The sequence below is a fragment of the Balaenoptera borealis genome (assembly GCF_965194805.1).
Source record: "Balaenoptera borealis genome assembly, chromosome: 3".
In the NCBI taxonomy this organism is placed as follows: domain Eukaryota; kingdom Metazoa; phylum Chordata; class Mammalia; order Artiodactyla; family Balaenopteridae; genus Balaenoptera; species Balaenoptera borealis.
This window is the reverse complement of record NC_138866.1, coordinates 101,375,731-101,399,302: the sequence shown is the minus strand read 5'-3', so window position 1 is coordinate 101,399,302 and position 23,572 is coordinate 101,375,731. Positions and strand designations below refer to the sequence as shown.

Here is a 23,572-nt window from a genome sequence, read left to right as displayed (position 1 = left end):
CAGGTAGTATACCCTGGGGTGATACACCCTGAACCGCTTCATCAGCAAACTCAGCATTTCTCAACAGTCCTAGGAGGTAGGTACTAGCTGGAGGGTGAGAAAACAGAGTGGTTACCACCTTACACAAGGCACAAAGAAACTGTGAGGGGAAGAATTCAAACCTCTTAAATCTCAATCCAGTGCCTTTTCTGGTGTACTGCTGATAGCTGCACAGGTTTTCTCTTTTTTAAAGAAAGGGTGGTATCCGAAAACATGAAAGGGATTTACTTTCAGAATTGGAAGGTACAGAGCATTATGCAGGACTCTGTAGCTATTACCTCTGGCATCTCTGAGGAGACTGTGGGCAGTGAGCAAGGGGAGGAGAGGCCTGAGTTCCAGGGGGTGAGGACTGGCCCCAAGTGTCCTCCTCATCAATGATCTTCCTTCAAATACACACGCAGCATACACACACTACCAAGGGGGCCAGCCTTGAGAGAGAGTTTTGATAAAAACCATCCCAGAGTCCCATGATTGGCACTGGGCACCACTTAGAGTTCAGAGAAATAAGGAAAGATGAGCACACTAAGAGGTTGGGATGAAAAAATGGAGATCAGCTAAGCCGGAATGAAAGTGTGGGTGGGGAAGAAGTAGAGCAGGAAGACGGCATCGGGGTGGGGTGGAAAGATGACATTCTTGTGCTTGAAGTGCAAGGATAACAGCGATTAGATAGAGAAAGAGGGCCGGGGCAGAAGGTTACGAAGGCGCAGGCCTAGGATAGAAGGAGGCTCTAGGGCCGCCCCCTGGGGGCATCTTGTTACCAGGTGCACTTAAATTTCTGTAGCTCAAAGCAGGCCCCTACGCTCTGGCTTCACAAAACGACCCTACGGCAGGTGCCGAGGTGTTCAGAGTGACCTTAGGGACTCTTTCTCTCAGATTCTCCGTCCTCGCTCACTCCCAGACGTGTACTGCTAATAAGGCTCTCCTGGAATTCTAGGTTATTCCGTGGCCTTCCAAGAAGCCTCTCCCCATATCCTTTCCCTACAAATGTTTGGAAGCACAGGAAAAGCAGCCTGCAGACTCCCATTTACCTGGACACCCTGAGTGACACCTATATCGCTGCCCCTCTTGGGGGCTGGGCTATTCTGCACGGTCCAGGGCTCGCTTGGGGTCTGGGGCATCCCGGGGGCGGTGTGCGGCCAGCGGGTGTCCTGGGGCGGGCTTCTGGGCCTCGGCAGCGCGGGAGGAGGCAGCGGCGACGCTGGCTGACAGGCTGATGATGCCCGGTGCCCGCAGCCGATGGGAGGCAGCGTGAGCCCGAGAGAATCCGGAGCAGCTGCGGTGGCAGCGCTGGAGCGCAGCCTCCTCCCGCTCCCACAATGCACAGGGCGAGGGCGGCGGTGGCGGCGGCGGCAGCAGCATCACCGGCTGTCGGGGTGGCAGCGGCGGCGACCCCGAGGACCCCGGGCACGCCGAGCACGCGACACTGCTCGCGGCGAGCCCGGGAGTGATGGCGAGGCCCCCGCTGGCCGCCCGCAGCTGAGGCGCCCCACCCCGCCCCGCCCGGAGCGGCCCGCCCCGCTCCGCTCGGCCCTGCCCTGCTCCCTGCCGGCTGCAGCCCCGGCGTTTCCTAGTCGGCGCGGGCAGCCGCCCAGGAGAGGTGCGGCCTCCGCACAGGCGGGGGGCGTCGGCGCCGCGGGGCCCGCCATGGCCGCGTCCGAGCTCTACACAAAGGTAAGGCGCCCCGTGAGCCGCGCCTTGGGGAGGGGGCCGCGCGGCACGGCGCCGCCAGCTGTCAGGCCGGGGAGGGGCCGGGGCGCGGGGACCCAGTCCGGCCCCTCCGGCACCACCCCCTTTCCGAGCATTTCGAAATCCTCCGCCCTGCCCGCCGGTCGCCCGCAGAGGCGCCTTCCTTGTTCGGGCGTTGATGGTTGAGGCGGCGGAGGGAGGCCTGCCTCGGGGTGCCTCTCTGGCCCCTGCCACCTTTCTTCGCCTGGGCGGGTTTCTAAGTGGAAAGCGGGTCTGTGTGGCTTTAGTAGGGCGAGCCTGGGCCAGGATTGCTCAGCCCTCCGTCTTGCTTTAGGAAAAATCCTGGCTGGTGGGAGATCCTAGATCTGACAGATTAGATGGTCGGTCCCTCCCCTGGGGACACGCGCTTAAAATAACGTCTGGTGTTGGTATGCGGTGCCACTTCTATCGCCAGCCAACCTTTCTGTGAGATATGGAATCTTGCAAACGGTCGCCAGTCGATTTTCACCTTTAGTTGCCCGATTTCAGATTGCTACTCTGGGGTGGAGAGCCCCTGGGGAAGATGCAGCCGAATAAATGCGAGCTGATTCACTGGGATGGTCGGTACTCATTTGTCGCTGGGAGTTTGCAATCTGCGTGTAATCCCTTAGAGCCTTGTTAGGCTCCATGTCTTCACCATCCTCTGGGGTGAGCCTTTTCCTTCTAGGTTTAGTTTAAGGGAAGTGGCAGCCTTTCCTTCTTATACTGACACCAGTATTCTCTGGGGCTGGTAATCTCTGAATGGCATAGTTTGGAGAACTGTTCCTTCAAGACAGTGTGTGGTGCCCTTTGTGACTGTGTGTAGTCATGGCATTTTATACTCTCACTCCTGTGTAGGTAGATGTTTTGCCAGCTATTAATTACCTCTAATTCCAGTTAACAGAATTACCTTAACTTTTCGAGTTTGCATCTGCAGCCAAGTCTACATTTATGGTCTCATAATCACTGCTTCCAAATATGACCCAAGTAAGCCCAGGGCTCAAGTTGCAGCATGTTATAGAAGGAAGAGGTCTGGACCCGCCATCAAAAGACCTGGATTCTAGCCCTTGATTCTAGCCGGGGCCTTTTCACTTACTGTGTGACCTTGGGCAAATCACTTAACCTCTCTGTGCTTTAGTTTCCTCATCTGTAAATGGAGTTAATTATACCTGCCCTACATCTCTTACAAGGCTGTTGTCGTGAGGATCAAACAATAATACATGGAAATGCTTTTCGTAACCTGTGAATTTCTCTACAAATATGAGGTATATTTCTTCAACCATGAAATGAGTTTGCATGAAACATTTCCTGGGACCTCTCTCTTTCCAGCTGCAGATTTGAGGACTACACAATTGAAACTTCTCTCTAAACCTGATAATTCTTTAGGCATTGTAGATCTCTAATGTACGATTGAATGCAATTGGAAATTGATCCAAAGTTACTTTATAAACAAACATTTATATAAAGCTAACTATGTGCCAGGTACTGTTTTAACTGCTTTACAAATATTAACTCATTTAATCCTCATAATAAACGTATGAGGTGGGTACTAAGAAATATCAGAGTCATTTTCACAAGAAGAGATATGTTCTGTAAATATTCCTTAGTTACTTTGTATAGACCCCATTCTTCACTGCCTGAGGAGTCCATCCTTCAGCTGCCTAATTGTAGGCTGCTTAACTAGACACTGGTTGGATAATAGGTTGCTCTTGGATTTTGGATCTTCTTTTTTCTCCCAAAATAATTGGCAAGAAAAAAATTTAAAAGATCCTGTGATTTTTAAAATTGTTAAGGTTTTGGGCTTTGGTCACAATCACAATCTGTTTTAAAATTCATACTCTACTCATTGTAAAGACAAACTGGTTTAGACATCAGTAGGGAGGTTGAGCTTAAGTTGCCTTCTCCTAAATACATTTATACCTAAGAATAATCTGGTTACTTGGTTTGTTTGTTGGCTCATTCTTTTTGTGAATGGACCTTAACTTAATGGCGGACAAAAATATTTATTGAGCACCTCCTGGGTGCCAGGTACTCTGCTTAATGTTGAGAGGTTCTAACATAAACAAGACACAGTCCTTTCCCTCGAGCTTACAGCCTGCTTCTTATATTCTTGGCCCACTTTGAATCTTCAAGGGCATAAATAACCTGCTGTTACCTCGGCAGCAGGCAGACAGCTGGTATGGTATTTCTTTGTAGAAGTTAGGGAACAGGTTGGGACATGAGAAGGTTGGAATGATTCTAGAGATAAAAGCTTGGGTAGTGATTATTAGAGGGATAGGGAAATCATTAGAGGTAATATAAATGGATATTAAACACAAGGATTAGACTTACCTGGTGGTGCAGTCATTAAGAATCCGTCTGCCAATGCAAGGGACACAGGTTTGAGCCCTGGTCTGGGAAGATCCCACATGGTGGAGCAAGTAAGCCCGTGCACCACAACTGCTGAGCCCACGTGCCACAACTACTGAGCCCACGTGCTACAACTACTGAAGCCCGTGCACCTAGAGCCCATGCTCCGCAACAAGAGAAGCCACCGCAATGAGAAGCCCGCGCATCGCAATGAAGAGTAGCCCCCGCTCGCCACAACTAGAGAAAGCCCGCATGCAGCAACGAAGACCCAGCGCAGCCAAAAATAAAATAAATAAATAAATAAAATTTTAAAAAAAATTGTATATAAACACAAGGATTTTCCCCTTGCAGAGGATTATAGGGAAGGAAGTTCTGGGGGTAGACTACAAGGAAAGATATAATAGTGCCGTGCCATAATTATGGTATTCAACATAGTGGTTAAATTTGAAAAGTGCCCTTTTTAAAAATGTCGTTCAGAGCTTAAAGGCAGATTTTGATGTGTGATAGAAGTCAGCTCCTATTACAGTGAAAGACAAAAGACCATTCAGTTTATTCTTTTTAGCTAAAATGATAATGGTTTTGTCACAGCAATTCAGCAGGGCTTCCTTTTTGTAAATTTTTGCAGCAGTATAAACATTTTAAAGGCAATAGCCTGGTTCCTAGGATATAACATTTCTGGAAACTAACATTTTGGTTAAAACATGTTTGTTGATTGTTAAAATAACAGCTTTATTGAGATATAATTTACATAATGTACAATTCACCAATTTAAAATGTACAATTCAAAGGTTTTTAGTATAATCACAGAGTTGTGCGTTGATTTATTTTTAGATCCACCTGACTTGTTCCTGAAAGAATTGAAGGTGGCTGTGACATCTTATTGTTTCTGATTTTGAAAATATTTGCTGGTCTTGACTTTCCAGTGGGTGTCTGAATGATGACATCACTTGTAGCTACTTTCAGCAACTTCAAAGGATTCCGCATTTGTGGAGCAGGGTTTATTAATTAGACCTGGATGGATCACCAATAGCAATAAAATGGCATCCTAGTCGTCCTCATATGAAGTTCCCAGACACCATGGGTACCACATAAATGCTGTAGAATGGCCAAGATTACCTGAAGTTTAATTAGGAGTCCCATAGTATGTCAGGATGCTGAATTTTCTAACAGTACAGAAACAGTCTAAAACCCTCACTCCAGAAGCCAAGTACACTTTCCTTAGATGAAACAGCTATTAGGCCAGTAGATTGTATATCTGTAATCTTCTTTCCCACTGTATTTCCTCATACCTACTGAAGCCGCGTGGACTAGATTTTTTCTGGGATAGTCCCAATTAAATCATCAATCCTGGAAATTCTAATATTTTGGCGTTGAAATTGCATTTCTTAGACTACTCAGAACATCTTAAAGCAGAACAGAAATCTCTGCTTATGTGCCCTGATTTGGGCTTTGGCAAGTACATTCACTTTTCTTAAGTCTCCTGTCATGCTCCTTCTATCTGTATTTCTTCCTGATGTCCTTTGGCCTGTTGATGGCTCTGCTGTTTTCCTAGTCCCTCAGGTTGGAAACCTCTGTAGCTTTTTCTTTGTCTCATATTCTACTTCTTCTTTACCAATTCTAATTTTACTTGACATCCAGCTGACAGTTCTCTGTCTTAATGACCTGTACACATTTCTATCTTATTATAGTTATCTGTATATATGTAAGCCACTCCCACAATACTGTAAGCCCCCTGAGATGCTGGTCAGGGTTTGTTTACCTCCTGTAGAGCCTAGCACAATGTCTTCCACATAGTAGGTGCTCATTAAATATTTGTTGGATGGATGAAAAAATATTTAAACAGGAGAGAAACAGAAAATAATAGTTTGGGATGATTAGTCCACTTGCAGGAATGAAGCAAGGTATAACGGAGTGGTTAAACAAGTAAGCACATTTTCAGGCATGTTGAACAGGGTGAGTAATAGAGAAGAGAGCTGGGAGCCAGGGAGACCAAGGAAACTGTTGTAGGAAACAAAATGGAAAGTGATGAAAGTCTGGTAGATTGAAGTGCAGGCAGAAAGTGTGAGAGACAGATCTTTGTGATGGAGGAGATACAGGAAGAGAAGGAGAGGGAATAGTGTAAGTTAACACCAGTGGCTCTAGCTTTGGAAACTGGAAGTTAATTCTCATTATATCATGAATTTTTGCTGACTCTGGAATTTGTAAGCGGCTCAGAAATACTTCTTTAGACTGTTTGAGCAAAGCAGAATGGTTGTGATTTCCTCTTGAAATTTGTTACTGTTTACTGAAGTGTGACAGTTCAGTGTATTGCCCAGTGGCTAAAAGATTACAGTAAAGTTATAATTTTAATGAGAGTTGCTGGTGCCACATAAACAGTTTAAATCTTCCTGGTGCTTTTAGCTTTTCGAAGTAAGGGTATACTGGAGGAAGGTCTGAATGGGGTTCCAGGGATTTAACTTCAACCTCCAAAAGGTTGAGGTGGAGTGGGGGGGATAACTTTCCTATAGGAGACTATGGGAGAGGAGGGTAATTTAGCTTCTGTGTTCTTCTATTTATCATGAATTTTGCCTCCATCGGGAGAATCTAGGGGCACATGGCCCACTAGAGGATGGATTGGATTTATCTGTCTCCACTTTAGGTAATTCCTAACGAAGTATGAGGTATTATCAGAAGTATAAACTCCTGGCTGATCTATGGAGTAAGGTCTGGCCCTAGGTGAAATATTGTGTGGGCAACACCACTCCACCCCAACAGGCGTGTCCTGTCCTACAGTAGTTTTCCCAGACTTTCTCCATTTGTCTACCTGGGGAGGTTGTCCTCTCCCTTCCCTCTAGCTCCTGCCTCTGTATCTCTGTCTCTCTCTAATTAACTTTATTGAGGTATAATTTACATTTAATAAAATTCACTCATTTTGGGACTTCCCTGGTGGTCCAGTGGTTAAGACTCCACGCTCCCAATGCAGGGGGCCTGGGTTCGATCCCTGGTCAGGGAACTAGATCCCGTGTAACCATCGCAACCAAAACCCCACATGCCACAACTAAGACCTGGTGCAGCCAAATAAATAAATAAATAAATATTTTAAAAAAAATTCACTCATTTTAAGTGCACAGTTTAATGAATTTTGATAAATATATTCTGTCGTGTAACCACCATCACAAACAAGATATGGAACATTTCTATCCCCCTCAAAAGTTTGTTGGTGCTTAGCTCCTTCTCTTCCCCAGCTTATTCAAAGCGTTTACTGGAGTTGGCTTCCCCGCTGGGGCAGAGGAAAGAGTTGTTTGTTTGTTTTCAAAAATGTATGTTATGATTCCACCTTAGCTCAACCAGTATTGATATCTGAATATAGAGACTTGACCTTGGGTGTGACTCCCATGGAGTTTCACTGACTGTGGGAGGTGGGAATAGTTGGAAAGGAGTTTAAGTGGTTTATTTAATCTTTTCTTCACACACTTACCGCCTTACCTTTACTAATGGTGTCTGCTTTTGATGCCTTGTTTCCTTAGGTCCTTAGTGTGCTAAAATGCCCTTTAGTCAGTTCTGCCCTTTAACAGTTCTCCTGCCTCATCTACCTTGGTAGTAATGTCCGTCTGGGTTTGTGCTGATAGAGATTTTAAAACTTTGCAGAAACTTATCCCCGGCTTCTTCATGCCTCAGACAGTGTCCACTTCTCTTCAAAGCCCTTCTCGGTTGAAAGTCTCCTTAACCAGCTGCCATTTGCATTAAACATCTCCGTGTACCACAGAGGCTTTTTGCCAATTGTAGAATTTAGGGATGATGTAATTATGCTTTAGTTTCAAAATAATGGCTGCAAACTTGATTGAAATCAAGGAAAAAGTGCATTATCCACTCCTAAGTGTTCATGAAGATCGTCTATCTACCTCCTTTGGCCCGATGTGCTGCTGTGTTCAAAAATGTGAGCACAGGGACTTCCCTGGCAGTCCAGTGGTTAAGACTCTGCCCTTCCACTGCAGGGGGCGGGGGTTCGATCCCTGGTCGGGGAACTAAGATCCCACATGCCACACGGCACGGCTAAAAAGTAAAAAAAAAAAAAAAAAAATGTGAGCACAGTGCTGGACTGGAGGGAGATGGGACATAAAAAAAAGACAAGTTTTGTCTCTCTTTAGTCACTCATACAAAAACATGCATTGTTCTGGCCAGGAATCCTGTGTATGTGGTTGGAGTTTCCTCTTTTTTTTTTGTAAATTTATTTATTTTTGTCTGCGTTGGGTCTTCACTGCTGCATGTGGGCTTTCTCTAGTTGCAGCTAGTGGGGGCTACTCTTCGTTGTGGTGCGCGGGCTTCTCACTGTGGTGGCTTCTCTTGTTGCGGAGCATGGGCTCTAGGCACGCGGGTAGTAGTTGTGGCACGTGGGCTCAGTAGTTGTGGCTCGCGGGCTCTAGAGCGCAGGCTCAGTAGTTGTGGCGCACAGGCTTAGTTGCTCCTCGGCATGTGGGATCTTCCCGGACCAGGGCTCGAACCCGTGTCCCCTGCATTGGCAGGCAGATTCTTAACCCCTGCGCCACCAGAGAAGTCCGGGGTTTTCTCTTGATAAATACATTCTGAAGGAATTTCAGAATGGGAGAAATAAAATGATCAGGGCAGTGAAGAGGCTAGGCAGATTAAAAGGACAGACTCTTCAGAAAGATGAAGGTGAAGTGGGAAAATGGCGAAGTATTTATTTAACACCAAGATTAGAAGTTTATAACATCAAATCCCAGTTTAGTAAGGATACTTGTTAGCTCTTGAAATAAATAAATATGTCATTTAAAATGAATTTCTACTCTAACCATTGTTTTACACATATGAAACTCATTATCTCAAGTTATGATATCAGCTAAGATGTGATAGATAAATAGAAAGGGTCTGGCTACTTCATGGATCATAGTTCTGATACACCGACTTTCCGAACCTCTCTTTGACAGTGTTAAACAATTTACCAGCCAGAGCTGTTTTAGTTGGAAGTGATGGAAACCCAACTCAAAGCCAAAAAGGATTTTTTTTGCTTAGATGCCCTGAAAGCCCAGGCATGGCTAGATTCAAGGCTCTGACGTGGTACCTCTGGGGCTCTCTGTCACTGGCTTTCGTGTCAGACTGCTATTTGATATTGGTTTCACCCTCAGGACAGCTCTTTTCAGGGTCAATGGCACCTGCAGACCACATGGTCTAGCTCTGGGCCTGGAGGAAGAGAGCCTGGTAGAGGAATTCCGGTTGTCCTTGCTTGTGGTTGTGTGCCGAGTAGGTGGTGGGAGGGAGACCATGAGCAGTCCAGTCTTGCTCATCTCAGAGGCCAGAGGGAGGATGGGGCATCCTGATTGATAGTCCTACTCAGACCTGGTGGGGTGGCTGAAAGCTGTTTCCCGTCAGAAGGAACAGTGCTAGAGAGACAAAACAAAACAGCTACCCTCAACCAATGTCCACTATGAATCAGTCACCAAAAGTGACAAAGTGACTGAGTTCTGCCTCTCCTTTTCTGATTTTTGAGAAGATGAATAGGAGGGTTTTGACTAGGAGGACATTGGATATCTTTCCCCTAGAGAATCATTTTTAATAAAAAAAAAAAAAAAGGCCATGGAGAATCAAATGCAAATGTTGATAAAAGCATATGAGGGGCAGATAAATTAGGAGTATGGGATTAACAGATACACACTACTATATATAAAATAGATAAGCAGCAAGGATTTATTGCATAGCATGGGAATTATATTTATAACGACCTATAATGGAAAATAATCTGGAAAAAAAATATAACTGAATCACTTTGCTGTACACCTGAAACTAGCACAATATTGTAAATCAACTATACTTCAATTAAAAAAAAAGCATATCAGAGATAGATGATTAAAATAATCATCTATCTAATAATATAATAGACGTCTAACTAATAATAAAAAAGTATTTTTTATTCAGTCTTAATTAGGGGGCTCTGAACCCTATGTCACCTTTCCTTCTGATCTCTTTCTGCCATATTTCCTCAGCATTTTATTTACCCTTATTTTCTTCACATCCTTGTATGCAAACATTATTCTCTTACCCCATTTTCACCCAAGGATAAGTTGCAAAATTTCTTATTTCCTCCTTTTGACTGTTCAGATCATCCATTATTCATCTACAGTGTTCTAATCTTTTTTTTTTGCTCTCTTACTTTCCACCGTGTCATTTACTTCTTGATCCTGTACTACTGACTGTAGTTCATGTACCCACTCCTAATGCTCTGTTGTGCTTTGTTATAACCAAATTTCTTATGGAGTGAATTATTTAGTAATTTAGATTGAGGAGGGTACTTCATTTCCTCAAAGCTATGTATTCTTGCTTTGTTACCATTCCCTGAATCTGACATCACAAAATAGAAGTAATTTTGTGTGAGTTTACATAAATCATTTTCTGTGTATGTGAGTGTGTATATGTTTCAAACAAACACTTTTGTGTTAGGCTAATTTTGACTAATTAGACTAGACTAGTTAGAACTTAGTTTTTCATCTTATCATACTGGAGTGATTACAATAAGATAATCAGCTATTCCCTTAAGCATATGAGCTCACTTTAAAACATTTTCATAGCAGTACTTAAAAAACTTTTAAACAGATTTGGTCTCTCTATGCTCAAGCTGAAAAAAATCTTCTAGTTTGATAAGCATCATGCTCAGTTTGGGAGCAGAACTGCTAGAGATATTTTCCACAAAATTAGGAAAAGTGTATCTTAATAGTAAGAAATTTGGGTCAAAACCTGGACTAAACTTTCATCAATTCAGAATGTGTATTTGTTAAATCTTATTTTAGAAGTGGAAAGTTAAACCCACTAGAGTTAATATTGTATTTTAACCCAATCTTCCTGCTTATACTCATTTTCTTCATTCTAACCAAGATTTCTCAACCTCTGCACTATTCTTTTTTTCTGGGGGCCGGTCCTGCATGTTGTAGGATATTTAGCCTCATCTCTAACCTTTATCTGCTGGATCCAGTAGCATCCCCCACCCCTAGTTGTGACAGCCAATCCATATTGTCTACAGACTGCCAAATGTTCCCTGGGGAGCAGTCCCCCTTCCCCCTGCCCCTGCTTGAGAACCACTGCCCTAGATCTTAAGAGTTAGATTAGGGTAAGAAAAAGTGGGAAAGAGTTAAAAATGGAGATTAATTGGAAAAACTTTTTAAACATTGCCTTTTCAGGGAACTTCCCTGGTGGTGCAGTGGTTAAGGGTCCACCTGCCAATGCAGGGGACAGGGGTTTGATTCCTGGTCCGGGAAGTTCCCACATGCCGCGGAGTGCCTGGGCCCGTGTGCCACAACTACTGAGCCCGTGCTCTAGAGCCCATGCTCCACAACAAGAGAGGCCACCACAGTGAGAAGCCCGCGCACCACAATGAAGGGTAGCCCCTGCTCGCCCCAACTAGAGAAAGCCCACACGCAGCAACGAAGACCCAACACAGCCAAAAACTTAAAAAAAAAAAGTTGCCTTTTCAGTAATACCTCTTCTGCTTATAGGAATGATATATTGTAGAAAATTTGGAGAATACAGAAACATATAAAGGGGGCTTCCCTGGTGGTGCAGTGGTTAAGAATCAGCTTGCCAATGCAGGGGACACAGGTTCGAGCCCTGGTCCGGGAAGATCCCACATGCCGCAGGGCAACTAAGCCTGTGTGCCACAGCTACTGAGCCTGCGCTCTAGAGCCCGTGAGCCACAACTACTGAGCCCACATGCTGCAACTACTGAAGCCTGCACGCCTAGAGCCTGTGCTCCACAAGAGAAGCCACCGCAATGAGAAGCCCGTGCACCGCAACGAAGAGCAGCCCCCACTCACCACAACTAGAGAAAGCCTGCGCGCAGCAACAAAGACCCAACACAGCCAAAAATAAATAAATAAAATTTAAAAAATAAAAAAAGAAACATGTAAAGGAAGAAAATTTTTTAAAAAACTATACCATCCAGAGATGATTATTTTCAACCATTAATTTACTTCAAGTCTTTTATCTATATTCATAATGTTAATTTTTATGATTTTTAAGCTTAATATATATTGTGATAATTTTTATGTTATAGAATATTCTTTTTTTTAATGAAAAAAAATTTTTTTAGGCTGCACCATGCGGCATGTGGGATTGTAGTTCCCGACCAAGGATTGAACCTGTGCCCCCTGCATTGGGAGTGCGGAGTCTTAACCACTGACCACCAAGAAAGTCCTATAAAATATTCACTGAAAATGTTTTTAATGGCTGCATAATATTCCATCATCTGGGTGTACCATAATTTATTTACTGTTGGGTATTTTCACTGTAATAAGAAATGTACTATGATGAGCATTTATTGTACATAAATCTTTGCTTGGATTAGTCAGCTTTAGTCAATTTTAGATTCCACATTTCCCTGGCAAGGGTTCGCGTTTACAATTATGCAAGATAGGGTATTCACATTTATTTCATTTTAAAAATAGCACTTTTTATGTACATTGCTTCAGGGCTAGGATGACCAGATGTCCCACTTCTGTGAGATGCTTTCTGCCATCCAGTACCTTTATTCTGTTTTGAAAAATCCTCTAAGAGTAGAACTATATAAGTTTATTTCAAAAACTTAACCTTTTGGAAATCTAAACTATTTCCTTTTTCTGACAATTTTCCTTATTGTTGCTCTTATTCACTGTTTCTCCTTGATCTTGGGTGAATCTGGGCCAGAAAGTATAAATGAATTAGAAAGATTTTTATTTTATTTTTTTATCATCATCATTATTTGATTATGTTTATTTTAAAATTTTATTTATTTATTTACTTTTACAGATCTTTATTGGAGTATAATTGCTTCACAATACTGTGTTAGTTTCTGTTTTACAGCAAAGTGAATCAGCCATATGCATACATATATCCCCATATCCCCTCCCTCCCACCCTTCCTATCCCACCCCTCTAGGTCATCGCAAAGCACCAAGCTGATCTCCCTGTGCTATGCTGCTGCTTCCCACTAGCTAGCTGTTTTACATTTGGTAGTGTATGTATGTCGCTGCTACTCTCACTTTGCCCCAGCTTCCCCCTCCCCACCCCATGTCCTCAAGTCCATTCTCTATGTCTACGTCTTTGTTCCTGTGCTGCCACTAGGTTCATCAGTACCATTTTTTTTTTTTAGACTCCATATATATGCGTTAGCATACGGTATTTGTTTTTCTGACTTACTTCACTCTGTATGACAGACTCTAGGTCCATCCATCTCACTACAGATAACTCAATTTCGTTTCTTTTTATGGCTAATATTCCATTGTATATATGTGCTACGTCTTCTTTATCCATTCATCTGTTGATGGACACTTAGGTTGCTTCCATGTCCTGGCAATTGTGAATGGAGCTGCAATGACCATTGTGGTACATGTCTCTTTTTGAATTATGGTTTTCTCAGGGTATATGCCCAGTAGTGGGGTTGCTGGGTCATATGGTAGTTCTATTTTTAGTTTTTTAAGGAACCTCCATAGTGTTCTCCCTAGTGGTTGTATCAATTTACATTCCCACCAACAGTGCAGGAGGATTCCCTTTTCACCACGCCCTTTCCAGCATTTATTGTTTCTAGATTTTTTACTAATGGCCATTCTGACCAGTGTGAGGTGATACCTCATTGTAGTTTTGATTTGCATTTCTCTAGTAATTAGTGATGTTGAGCATCTTTTCATGTGCCTCTTGGCCATCTGTATGTCTTCCTTGGTGAAATGTCTATTTAGGTCTTCCACGCATTTTTTAATTGGATTGTTTGTTTTTTTGATATTGAGCTTCATGAGCTGTTTGTATATTTTGGAGATTAATCCTTTGTCCATTGTTTCATTTGCAAATATTTTCTACCATTCTGAGGGTTGTCTTTTCATCTATTTATGGTTTCCTTTGCTGTGCAAAACCTTTTAAGTTTCATTAGGTCCCATTTGTTTATTTTATTTTTTAATTTTCATTACTTTAGGAGGTGGGTCAAAAAAGGTCTTGCTGTGGTTTATGTCATAGAGTGCTTTTCCTATGTTTTCCTCCAAGAGTTTTATAATGTCTGGTCTTACATTTAGGTCTTTAATCCATTTGGAGTTTATTTTTGTGTATGGTGTTAGGTGGTGTTCAAATTTCATTCTTTTATTTGTAGCTGTCCAGTTTTCCTAGCACCACTTATTGAAGAGGCTGTCTTTTCTCCATTGTATGTTCTTGTCTCATTTGTCATAAATTAGGTGACCATATGTGCGTGGGTCTATCTCTGGGCTTTCTATCCTGTACCATTGATCTATATTTCTGTTTTTGTGCCAGTACCATACTGTCATGATTACTGTAGCTTTGTAGTGTAGTTTGAAGTTGGGGAGCCTGATTCCTTCAGCTTCGTTTTTCTTTCTCAAGATTGCTTTGGCTATTCGGGGTGTTTTGTGTTTCCATATGAATTGTAAAATTTTTTGTTCTAGTTCTGTAAAAAATGCCATTGGTAGTTTGATAGGGATTGCATTGAATCTGTAGATTGCTTTGGGTAGTATAGTCATTTTGACAATATTGAGTCTTCCAATCCAAGAACATGGTATATCTTTCCATCTCTTTGTGTCATCTTTGATTTCTTTCATCAGTGTTTTATAGTTTTCTGAGTATAAGTCTTTTGCCTCTTTAGGTAGGTTTATTCCTAGGTATTTTATTCTTTTTGTTGCAATGATAAATGGGATTGTTTCCTTAATTTCTCTTTCTGATTTTTCGTTGTTAGTGTATAGGAATGCCAGAGGTTTCTGTGCATTAATTTTGTATCCTGCAACCTTGCCAAATTCATTGATTAGTTCTAGTAGTTTTCTGGTGGATTTTCTATTTATAGTTTCATGTCATCTGCAAACAGTGACAGTTTTACCTCTTCTTTTCCAATTTGGATTCCTTTTATTTCTTTTTCTTCTCTGATTGCTGTGGCTAGGACTTCCAAAACTATGTTGAATAATAGTGGCGAGAGTGGACATCCTTGTCTTGTTCCTGATCTTAGTGGAAATGCTTTCAGTTTTTCACCATTGAGTATGATGTTTGCTGTGGGTTTGTCATATATGGCCTTTATTATATTGAGGTAGGTTCTCTCTATGTCCATTTTCTGGAGAGTTTTTGTCATAAATGGGTGTTGAATTTTGTCAAGAGCTTTTTCTGCATCTATTGAGATGATCCTATGGTTTTTATTCTTTAATTTGTTAATGTGGTGTATCACATTGATTGATTTGCATATATTGAGGAATCCTTGCATCCCTGGGATAAATCCCACTTGATCATGGTGTATGATCCTTTTAATGTGTTGTTGGATTCTGTTTGCTAGTATTTTGTTCAGGATTTTTGCACCTATGTTCATCAGTGATATTGGTCTATAATTTTCTTTTTTTGTGATATCTTTTTCTGGTTTTGGTGTCAGGGTGATGGTGGCTTCGTAGAATGAATTTGGGAGTGTTCCTCCCTCTGCAATTTTTTGGAAGAGTTTGAGAAGGATCGGAGTTAGCTCTTCTCTAAATGTTTGGTAGAATTCCCCTGTGAAGCCATCTGGTCCTGGACTTTTGTTTTTTGGAAGATTTCTAATTACAGTTTTAATTTCATTACTTGTGACAGGTCTGTTTATATTTTCTAATTCTTCCTGGTTCAGTCTTGGAAAATTGTACCTTTCCAAGAATTTATCCATTTCTTCGTGGTTGTCTGTTTTATCGGCATATAGTTGTTTGTAGTAGTCTCTTATAATCCTTTGTATTTCTGCAGTGTCAGTTGTGATTTCTCCTTTTACATATCTAATTTTATTGATTTGCATTCTCTCTCTTTTTTTCTTGATGAGTCTGGCTAAGGGTTTGTCAAATTTGTTTATCTTCTCAAAGATCCAGCTTTTAGTTTTATTATCTTTGCTATTGTTTTCTTCATTTCTAGTTCATTTATTTCTGCTCTGATTTTTATGATTTCTTTCCTTCTACTGACTTTGGGTTTTCTTTGTTCTTATTTCTCTAGTTTGCTTTAGGAGTAGGGTTAGATTGTTTATTTGAGATTTTTCTTGTTTCTTGAGGTGCGATTGAGTTGCTATAAACTTCCCTCTTAGAACTGCTTTTGCTGCCTGTTGTAGGTTTTGGGTTGTCATGTTTTCGTTGTCATTTGTTTCTATGAATATTTTAAATTTCTTCTTTGATTTCTTCAGTAATCTCTTGGTTTTTTAGTAGCGCACTGTTTAGCCTCCATGTATTTGTGTGTTTTTCAGTTTTTTTCCTGTAATTGACATCCAGTCTCATAGCATTGTGGTCAGAAAAGATGCTTGATATGACTTCAATTTTCTTAAATTTTCTGAAGCTTGATTTGTGACCCAAGATATGATCTATCCTGGAGAATGTTCAATGTGCACTTGAGAAGAAAGTGTATTCTGCCACTTTCAGGTGGAATGTCCTATAAATATCAATTAAATGTATCTGGTCTATTGTATCATTTAAAGCTTGTGTTTCCATATTTATTTTCTGTTTGGATGATCTGTCCATTAGATAAAAGTCTATTTTATCTGATACGAGTATTGCTACTCCAGCTTTTGATTTCCATTTGCCTGGAATATCTTTTTCCATCCCTTCACTTTCAGTCTGTATGTGTCCCTAGGTTTGAAGTGGGTCTCTTGTAGACAGCATATATATGGGTCTTATTTTTGTATCCATTCAGCCAGTTTGTGTCTTTTGGTTGGGACATTTAATCCATTTACATTCAAGGTTTTTATTGATATGTATGTTCCTATTAACATTTTCTTAATTGTTTTGGGATTGTTTTTGTGGGTCTTTTTCTTCTCTTGTGTTTCTCTCCTAGAGGAGTTTGTTTAGCATTTGTTGTAAAGCTGGTTCTGTGGTGGCTGAATTCTTTTAGCTTTTGCTTGTCTGAAAAGCTTTTGATTTCTCCATCAAATCTGTATGAGATTCTTGCTCAGTAGAGTAATCTTGATTGTAGGTTTTTCTCTTTCATCACTTTAAGTGTATCCTGCTACTCCCTTGTGGCCTGCAGAGTTTCTGCAAAAATCAACTGATAACCTTACAGGGATTCCTTTGTATGTTATTTTTTGTTTTTCCCATGCTGCTTTTAATATTTTTTCTTTGAATTAATTTTTGTTAATTTGATTAATATGTGTCTTGGTGTGTTTCTCCTAGGGTTTATCCTGTATGGGACTCTCTGTGCTTCCTGCACTTGGGTGACTTTCCTTTCCCATGTTAGGGAAGTTTTCCACTATAATCTCTTCAAATATTTTCTCAGACCCTTTCTTTTTCTCTTCTGCTTCTGGAACCCCTATAATTTGAATGTTAGTGCGTTTAGTGTTGTCCCAGAGGTCTCTGATATTGTCTTCAATTCTTTTCATTCTTTTTTCTTTATTCTGCTCCTTGGCAGTTATTTCCATCATTTTGTCTTCCAGCTCACTTTGTTCTTCTGCCTCAGTTATTCTGTTATTGATTCCTTCTAGTGTATTTTTCATTTCAGTTATTGTGTTGTTCATCTTTGTTTGTTTGTTCTTTAGTTCTTCTAGATCTTTGTTAAACATTTCTTGTATTTTCTTAATCCGTGCCTCCATTCTATTTCTGAGATTCTGGATCATCTTTACTATCATTACTCTGAAGTCTTTTTCAGGTAGCTTGCCTATTTCTTCTTCATTTATTTGGACTTGTAGGATTTTACCTTGCTTCTTCATCTGTGACATATTTTTTTGCCATCTCATTTTTTTTTTTTTTTAATGCGTGGGATTGTGTTCCTGTCTTACTGGTTGTTTGGCCTGAGGCTACCAGCACTGGAGTTTGTAGGCTGTTGGGTAGAGCTGGGTCTTGGTGCCGAGATGAGGACCTCTGGGAGACCTCAGTCCAATAAATATTCCCTGGAGTCTGAGGTTCTCTGTTAGTCCAGTGGTTCGGACTTGGAGCTCCCACCACAGGAGCTTCGGCCCAAGCCTCAGCTCATGAACCAAGATCCCACAAGTTGCACAGGGTGGCAAAAAAAAAAAAAAGAACGACAACAAAGTAAAAAATAAAATTAGACTAGGAAACTAACAGATATGTTACAAAGAATATAAAAGTTAAAATATAGATGAAACAACAACTGGAAGGTAAAACAGAACCACAATAGTAAAAAAGAGGAGGAGAGAAAAAAAAAGGTGGAAAAGGCCTTGTCTATGAAGGGCGGGACCTAAGCAGGGGTGGGGTTTGGGCAGTGGGCGGGGCCTATGCTTAGGACCCACAGGGCTGGAAAAGGCCCTGGGAGGGGTGTGGGGGTGGGGCTTAGGCTCAAGGAACAGAAGGGGCCCAGGCGTGCCTCCGCCTCTGGTCTCAGAGGCCCGGGGACCCCACCTGGGAGTACAGCCCTCTCCTGCTCCTTCCATCCTGGAGGACCCCTCCTTTCTGCCTCTCCTTTTCTCCCTGGCCTCCCTCCTATGCCCCCAGGACCAACGCGGCCTGGAGGGGCCTCTGAGGGCATAAGACCCGGCCTGAGACCTGGGCAGACTTACCCGGCTGATTGGGCAGGGGAAACGCTCCCTGATCTGAGCCCCTGAGGGACCCTCCAGGCGTGGGAACCCCTCCCCACTCTCAGCCACCCCTCAGGGGTGCTGTTCCTGTTCGGCCTCCACTTCTCTTCCCTCCTCAGTCCCCCCACATCTTACCGGTTTGCTTGGGAGTTCCTCTCATCTCCTTGGGTGTTGAGGTCCCCCACCAGCGTCCGGCAGGCACCCTAGTTGTGGAGAGACACATACTCTGTGTCTTCCCACACTGCCATCTTGACTCTGCCCTAAAAAGATTTTTAAAAAGAGAAAAAAATCTATGAAGCTAGTCTTTTTTTTTTTTTTTAAGCATTAGTATTTTTATTTTATTTTATTTTATTTTATTTTGGCTGTGTTGGGTCTTCGTTGTAGTATGTGGGCTTCTCCTTGCAGTGGCTTCTCTTTGTTGCGGAGCACCGGCTCTAGATGCACGGGCTTCAGTAGTTGTGGTGCATGAGCTCAGTGGTTGTGGCTTGCAGGCTCTAGAGCGCAGGCTCAGTAGTTGTGGTGCATGGACTTAGTTGCTCTGCAGCATGTGGGATCTTTCTGGACCGGGGGTCAAACCCAGTGAAACCAGGGATTGAACCCATGATCCCTGGGTTCGACCCCATTGGCAGGCGGATTCTTAACCACAGCGCCTCCAGGGAAGTCCCTAAAGCTACTGGCTTAAGCATATAAACAATATAATTTTAACTTGAAAATTACCTGAAAATTTGTTATTTCATTATAGACAACATACCCTTCTAATTAGAACAAACTACCATTTGTCTGGAGTGGTCAGAGGATGAGTTTTCCTTCAGTGGGCAGTCAAGAACCTGAGGGACCTTCAGCATCAACTACCTGCTTTGAAGCAATTAAGATGGAACAAAACACACCAGTGCTAAAGACAACGCCGTAGAATGGAATGTTCATAGCTCCCAGAAGGTGTTTTGGGGTTTGTGAGGCCTGCAGGCATTGCTGTGCACAGCAGCCCTCCTTAAGGACTGGTAGCCAGAAATGTGGTTAAATGTTGATTGTGTGGAAACTTAGGTATTGAAGACGTAGGAAACTGAGTCGAAGCCTTAGCATCCTTGGTAGTTCTTTGCTTTTCTTCTTCCAGTAAAACCTAAGATTTTTACCTTATTTAGTTTTCATTTGCTTTCTTCTAAAAGCTGTGACTAGCATAAATGCATGATTCCATGGCAGTATAATTAACAAATAATAATGGCTAATATTTACTGAGGCCTTACTGTAGACCAGATACTGTTCAGAGGACTTTGTTACAACTGTTCCTTCCGGAACAGAGATGCTTCCACCTCTCTCAGTACCCGAAAGTCAGGCAGTGCATTATAGCTGTCAAGGCATGAACTCTACGCTTGAATTCTGGTTCGAATCCTGGCTTCACTATTCATTTTCTGTGTGACCTTAACAAAGCCACTTAATCTCTCTATGCCTCAATTTCCTCATTTTTATAATGGGGATAATAATATCTACCTCATGTGGTTTTAATAATGACTGAATTATTTAACATATAAAAAATACATAATACTATGCACTTATAAATGTTAGCTGTTATTATTGTTGCTGTTCAGTTATAGCTATCATTCTCCGTTCTATCCGGCTGCTTTGTCTTCTTCATAAACTTAGCTACCTCTCATTGCCTCTTAGAGATTGGTGCTCCTAGGCTCTGTCCTTGACCTACACTTTCTCCCACTGTGGCGTGATCTGCTCCTGATGAGTCAGGACCAACCCTGTGCTGATGACTTCCAAATCTGTTTCTGACCTACTTGCTCTCCTTACAAACTGAGATCCTTACAGACAACTGCCTTATGGACATCTTTACAAGCACCTCAAACCTAGTGTATTTAAAATTGAAATTGTCATCTACTCCCTCTTCATGCTACTTAATTTCTCTATGCTACTTAATTTCTCTGTCTTAGTTTTCTCATCTATATGATGGGATAACAGTAATACCTACTTCATAGGGTTGTTTTGAGGATTAAATGAGATAGTTCATGCAAAGCACTTACAAGAATGCCTGGTACAGGGACTTCCCTAGTGGTCCAGTGGTTAAGATTCTGAGCTCCCAATGCAGGGGACCCAGGTTTGATCCCTGGTCAGGGAATTAGATCCCACATGCCGCAACTAAAAGATCCCACACGCGGCAATGAAGATCCCGCACGCGGCAATGAAGATTCTGCCTGCTGCAACTAAGACCTGGTCTAGCCAAATAAATAAATAAACAAATAAATAAATAAATATTAAAAAAAAAAAGAATGCCTGGTACATATTTAAGAAATGTTCGCCACTCTGATTTTTGTTTTTATTTGCTTTCCTTGTCTGGTGAATAGCATCAACATCTAAAGCATTAACCCAAACCAAAACTTAGAAATTATCTTGATTTACCTCCCCTCCTGCATTCCCACCCCTGTACCCTAACTGATCAGTTTCCGTTTCCTGGTATTATTTTTACTCTATTTGGACCCTTATTATTTCTTTCCTGGATCCCGAAACAGCTTCCTAAGCAATTTTTGGTCTTACCTCCTGTGATCTGTTTTTCATTCTGCTACCAGAGTGATCTTTATGTAATGCACATATTTGATCCTGTCACTCTCTGGCTTGAAATTCCTCAGTGATTCCCCATTGAATTTTGTCTTGAGAATAAATTGATTAATTCAGTGCTTCCTAAACTTTGGTGTCCATCTGAGTCACCTGGGAATCTTGTTAAAGTGGAGATTCTGATGGAGATCTGTGATGGAGCCCCAAGACTGTATTTCTAACAACTTCCCGGTGACACCAGTGCTACTGGATTGAGGGCCATACCTCGAGCAGTGAGGCTGTAATGCACAGGGCTCTTCCTGACCTACCTTCACCTTGGGCCTGCCTCATCTCTTGTGTTTCCCTCCAGGCATTCAGGTCTTCACTTTAAGTCAAGAGCTCTCCAGGGTGCCTTTTTGCCACATTGCAGCATTCCCCTTGCCTTGCTTTCTCTACTCCTTGTTCGTGAATTAGTTCCCCCAGACCCATTCTGCCTAAGATGCCCCTGTGTCCTGACACTTACCACACTGCAGTGCAGTTGTTTATCTCCTTGTGCTTCTCTGAGCCCCTTAAGGACAGGGAAAATGTCTTGTTTGTTCTGTTTTAATAACAACTTTATTTTCTATGTATATATATATATTTCACATACAATACAATTCATCCATTTAAAGCATATAATTTAATGGTTCTCATCTGTTTTTTGACCCAGCATCTAGACCAGGGTTTGGTCTAGTAGCAAGTTCATGATTGAATGAATGCATTAATAAAATGACATAAAGTGCCATTGGTAAGTTTTGTCTAAATCTTCCTCTCCATATCTATATTTTTGGGATTTAACATTTCGGCATTCACATCCTCTTATTTATTCATCAGTAACTCTTCATGAGCTTCCTCCTCCCACCCCTCTTTTTGGCACCAGGGATGAGAACCATTTCATTCTTCCCTTGGTCAGTTTTGAGGCATTATTATAGATCACTGTTCTCGGTTCTCCAGTGCTTTCAGTTCTCTTTTTCAGCTCATGCTGTAACAAGCAGCACTGACCCAAAGCACAGATCTTTTTTTTTTCTTTTTAACATCTTTATTGGAGTATAATTGCTTTACAGTGGTGTGTTAGTTTCTGCTGTATAACAAACTGAATTAGCTATACATATACATATATCCCCATATCTCCTCCCTCTTGCATCTCCCTCCCACCCTCCCTATCCCACCCCTCTAGGTGGACACAAAGCACCGAGCTGCTCTCCCTGTGCTATGCGGCTGCTTCTCACTAGCTATCTATTTTACATTTGGTAGTGTATATATGTCCATGCCACTCTCTCACTTTGTCCCAGCTTACCCTTCCCCCTCCCCATATCCTCAAGTCCATTCTCTATGTCTGCGTCTTTATTCCTGTCCTGCCACTAGGTTCTTCAGAACCTTTTTTTTTTTTTAGATTCCATATATATGTGTTAGCATATGGTATTTGTTTTTCTCTTTCTGACTTACTTCACTCTGTATGACAGACGCTGGGTCCATCCACCTCACTACAAATAACTCAATTTTGTTTCCTTTCATGGCTGAGTAATATTCCATTGTATATATATGCCACATCTTCTTTATCCATTCATCTATTGCTGGACACTTAGGTTGCTTCCATGTCCTGGCTATTGTAAATAGAGCTGCAGTGAACATTGTGGTACATGACTCTTCTTGAATTATGGTTTTCTCAGGGTATATGCCCAGTAGTGGGATTGCTGGGTCATATGGTAGTTCTATTTTCAGTTTTTTAAGGAACCTCCATACTATTCTCCACAGTGGCTGTATCAATTTACATTTCCACCAACAGTGCAAGAGGGTTCCCTTTTCTCCACACCCTCTCCAGCATTTATTGTTTGTAGATTTTTTGATGATGGCCATTCTGAATGCTGTGAGGTGATACCTCATTGTAGTTTTGATTTGCATATCTCTAATGATTAGTGATGTTGAGCATCCTTTCATGTGTTTGTTGGCAATCTGTATATCTTCTTTGGAGAAATGTCTATTTAGGTCTTCTGCCTATTTTTGGATTTGGTTGGTTTTTTTTTTTTTGATATTGAGCTGCATGAGCTGTTTGTATATTTTGGAGATTAATCCTTTGTCAGTTGCTTCGTTTGCAAATATTTTCTCCCATTCTGAGGATTGTCTTTTCATCTTGTTTATGGTTTCCTTTGCTGTGCAAAAGCTTTTAAGTTTCATTAGGTCCCATTTGTTTCTTTTTGTTTTTATTTCCATTTCTCTAGGAGCTGGGTCAAAAAGGATCTTGCTGTGATTTATGTCATAGAGTGTTCTGCCTATGTTTTCCTCTAAGAGTTTTATAGTGTCTGGTCTTACATTTAGGTCTTTAATCCATTTTGAGTTTATTTTTGTGTATGGTGTTAGGGAGTGTTCTAATTTCATTCTTTTACATGTAGCTGTCCAGTTTTCCCAGCACCACTTATTGAAGAGACTGTCTTTTCTCCATTGTATATCTTTG

At 41.8% G+C, this 23,572-nt stretch overlaps 1 protein-coding gene across 4 annotated transcripts in view; it reads left to right on the top strand.

The window, feature by feature from the left end:
- Positions 1 to 1,260: 1,260 nt before the first annotated feature.
- MYO5A (myosin VA) overlaps positions 1,261 to 23,572 on the top strand; it is a 201,216-nt gene continuing 178,904 nt past the window's right edge. For all 4 annotated transcript variants that reach the window (XM_082387993.1, XM_082387992.1, XM_082387991.1 and 1 more), the window contains exon 1: positions 1,261 to 1,710. In XM_082387993.1, the coding sequence (XP_082244119.1) occupies positions 1,276 to 1,710 (435 nt within the window). In that variant the 5' untranslated portion in view covers positions 1,261 to 1,275. The remainder of the gene's footprint in view (positions 1,711 to 23,572) is intronic.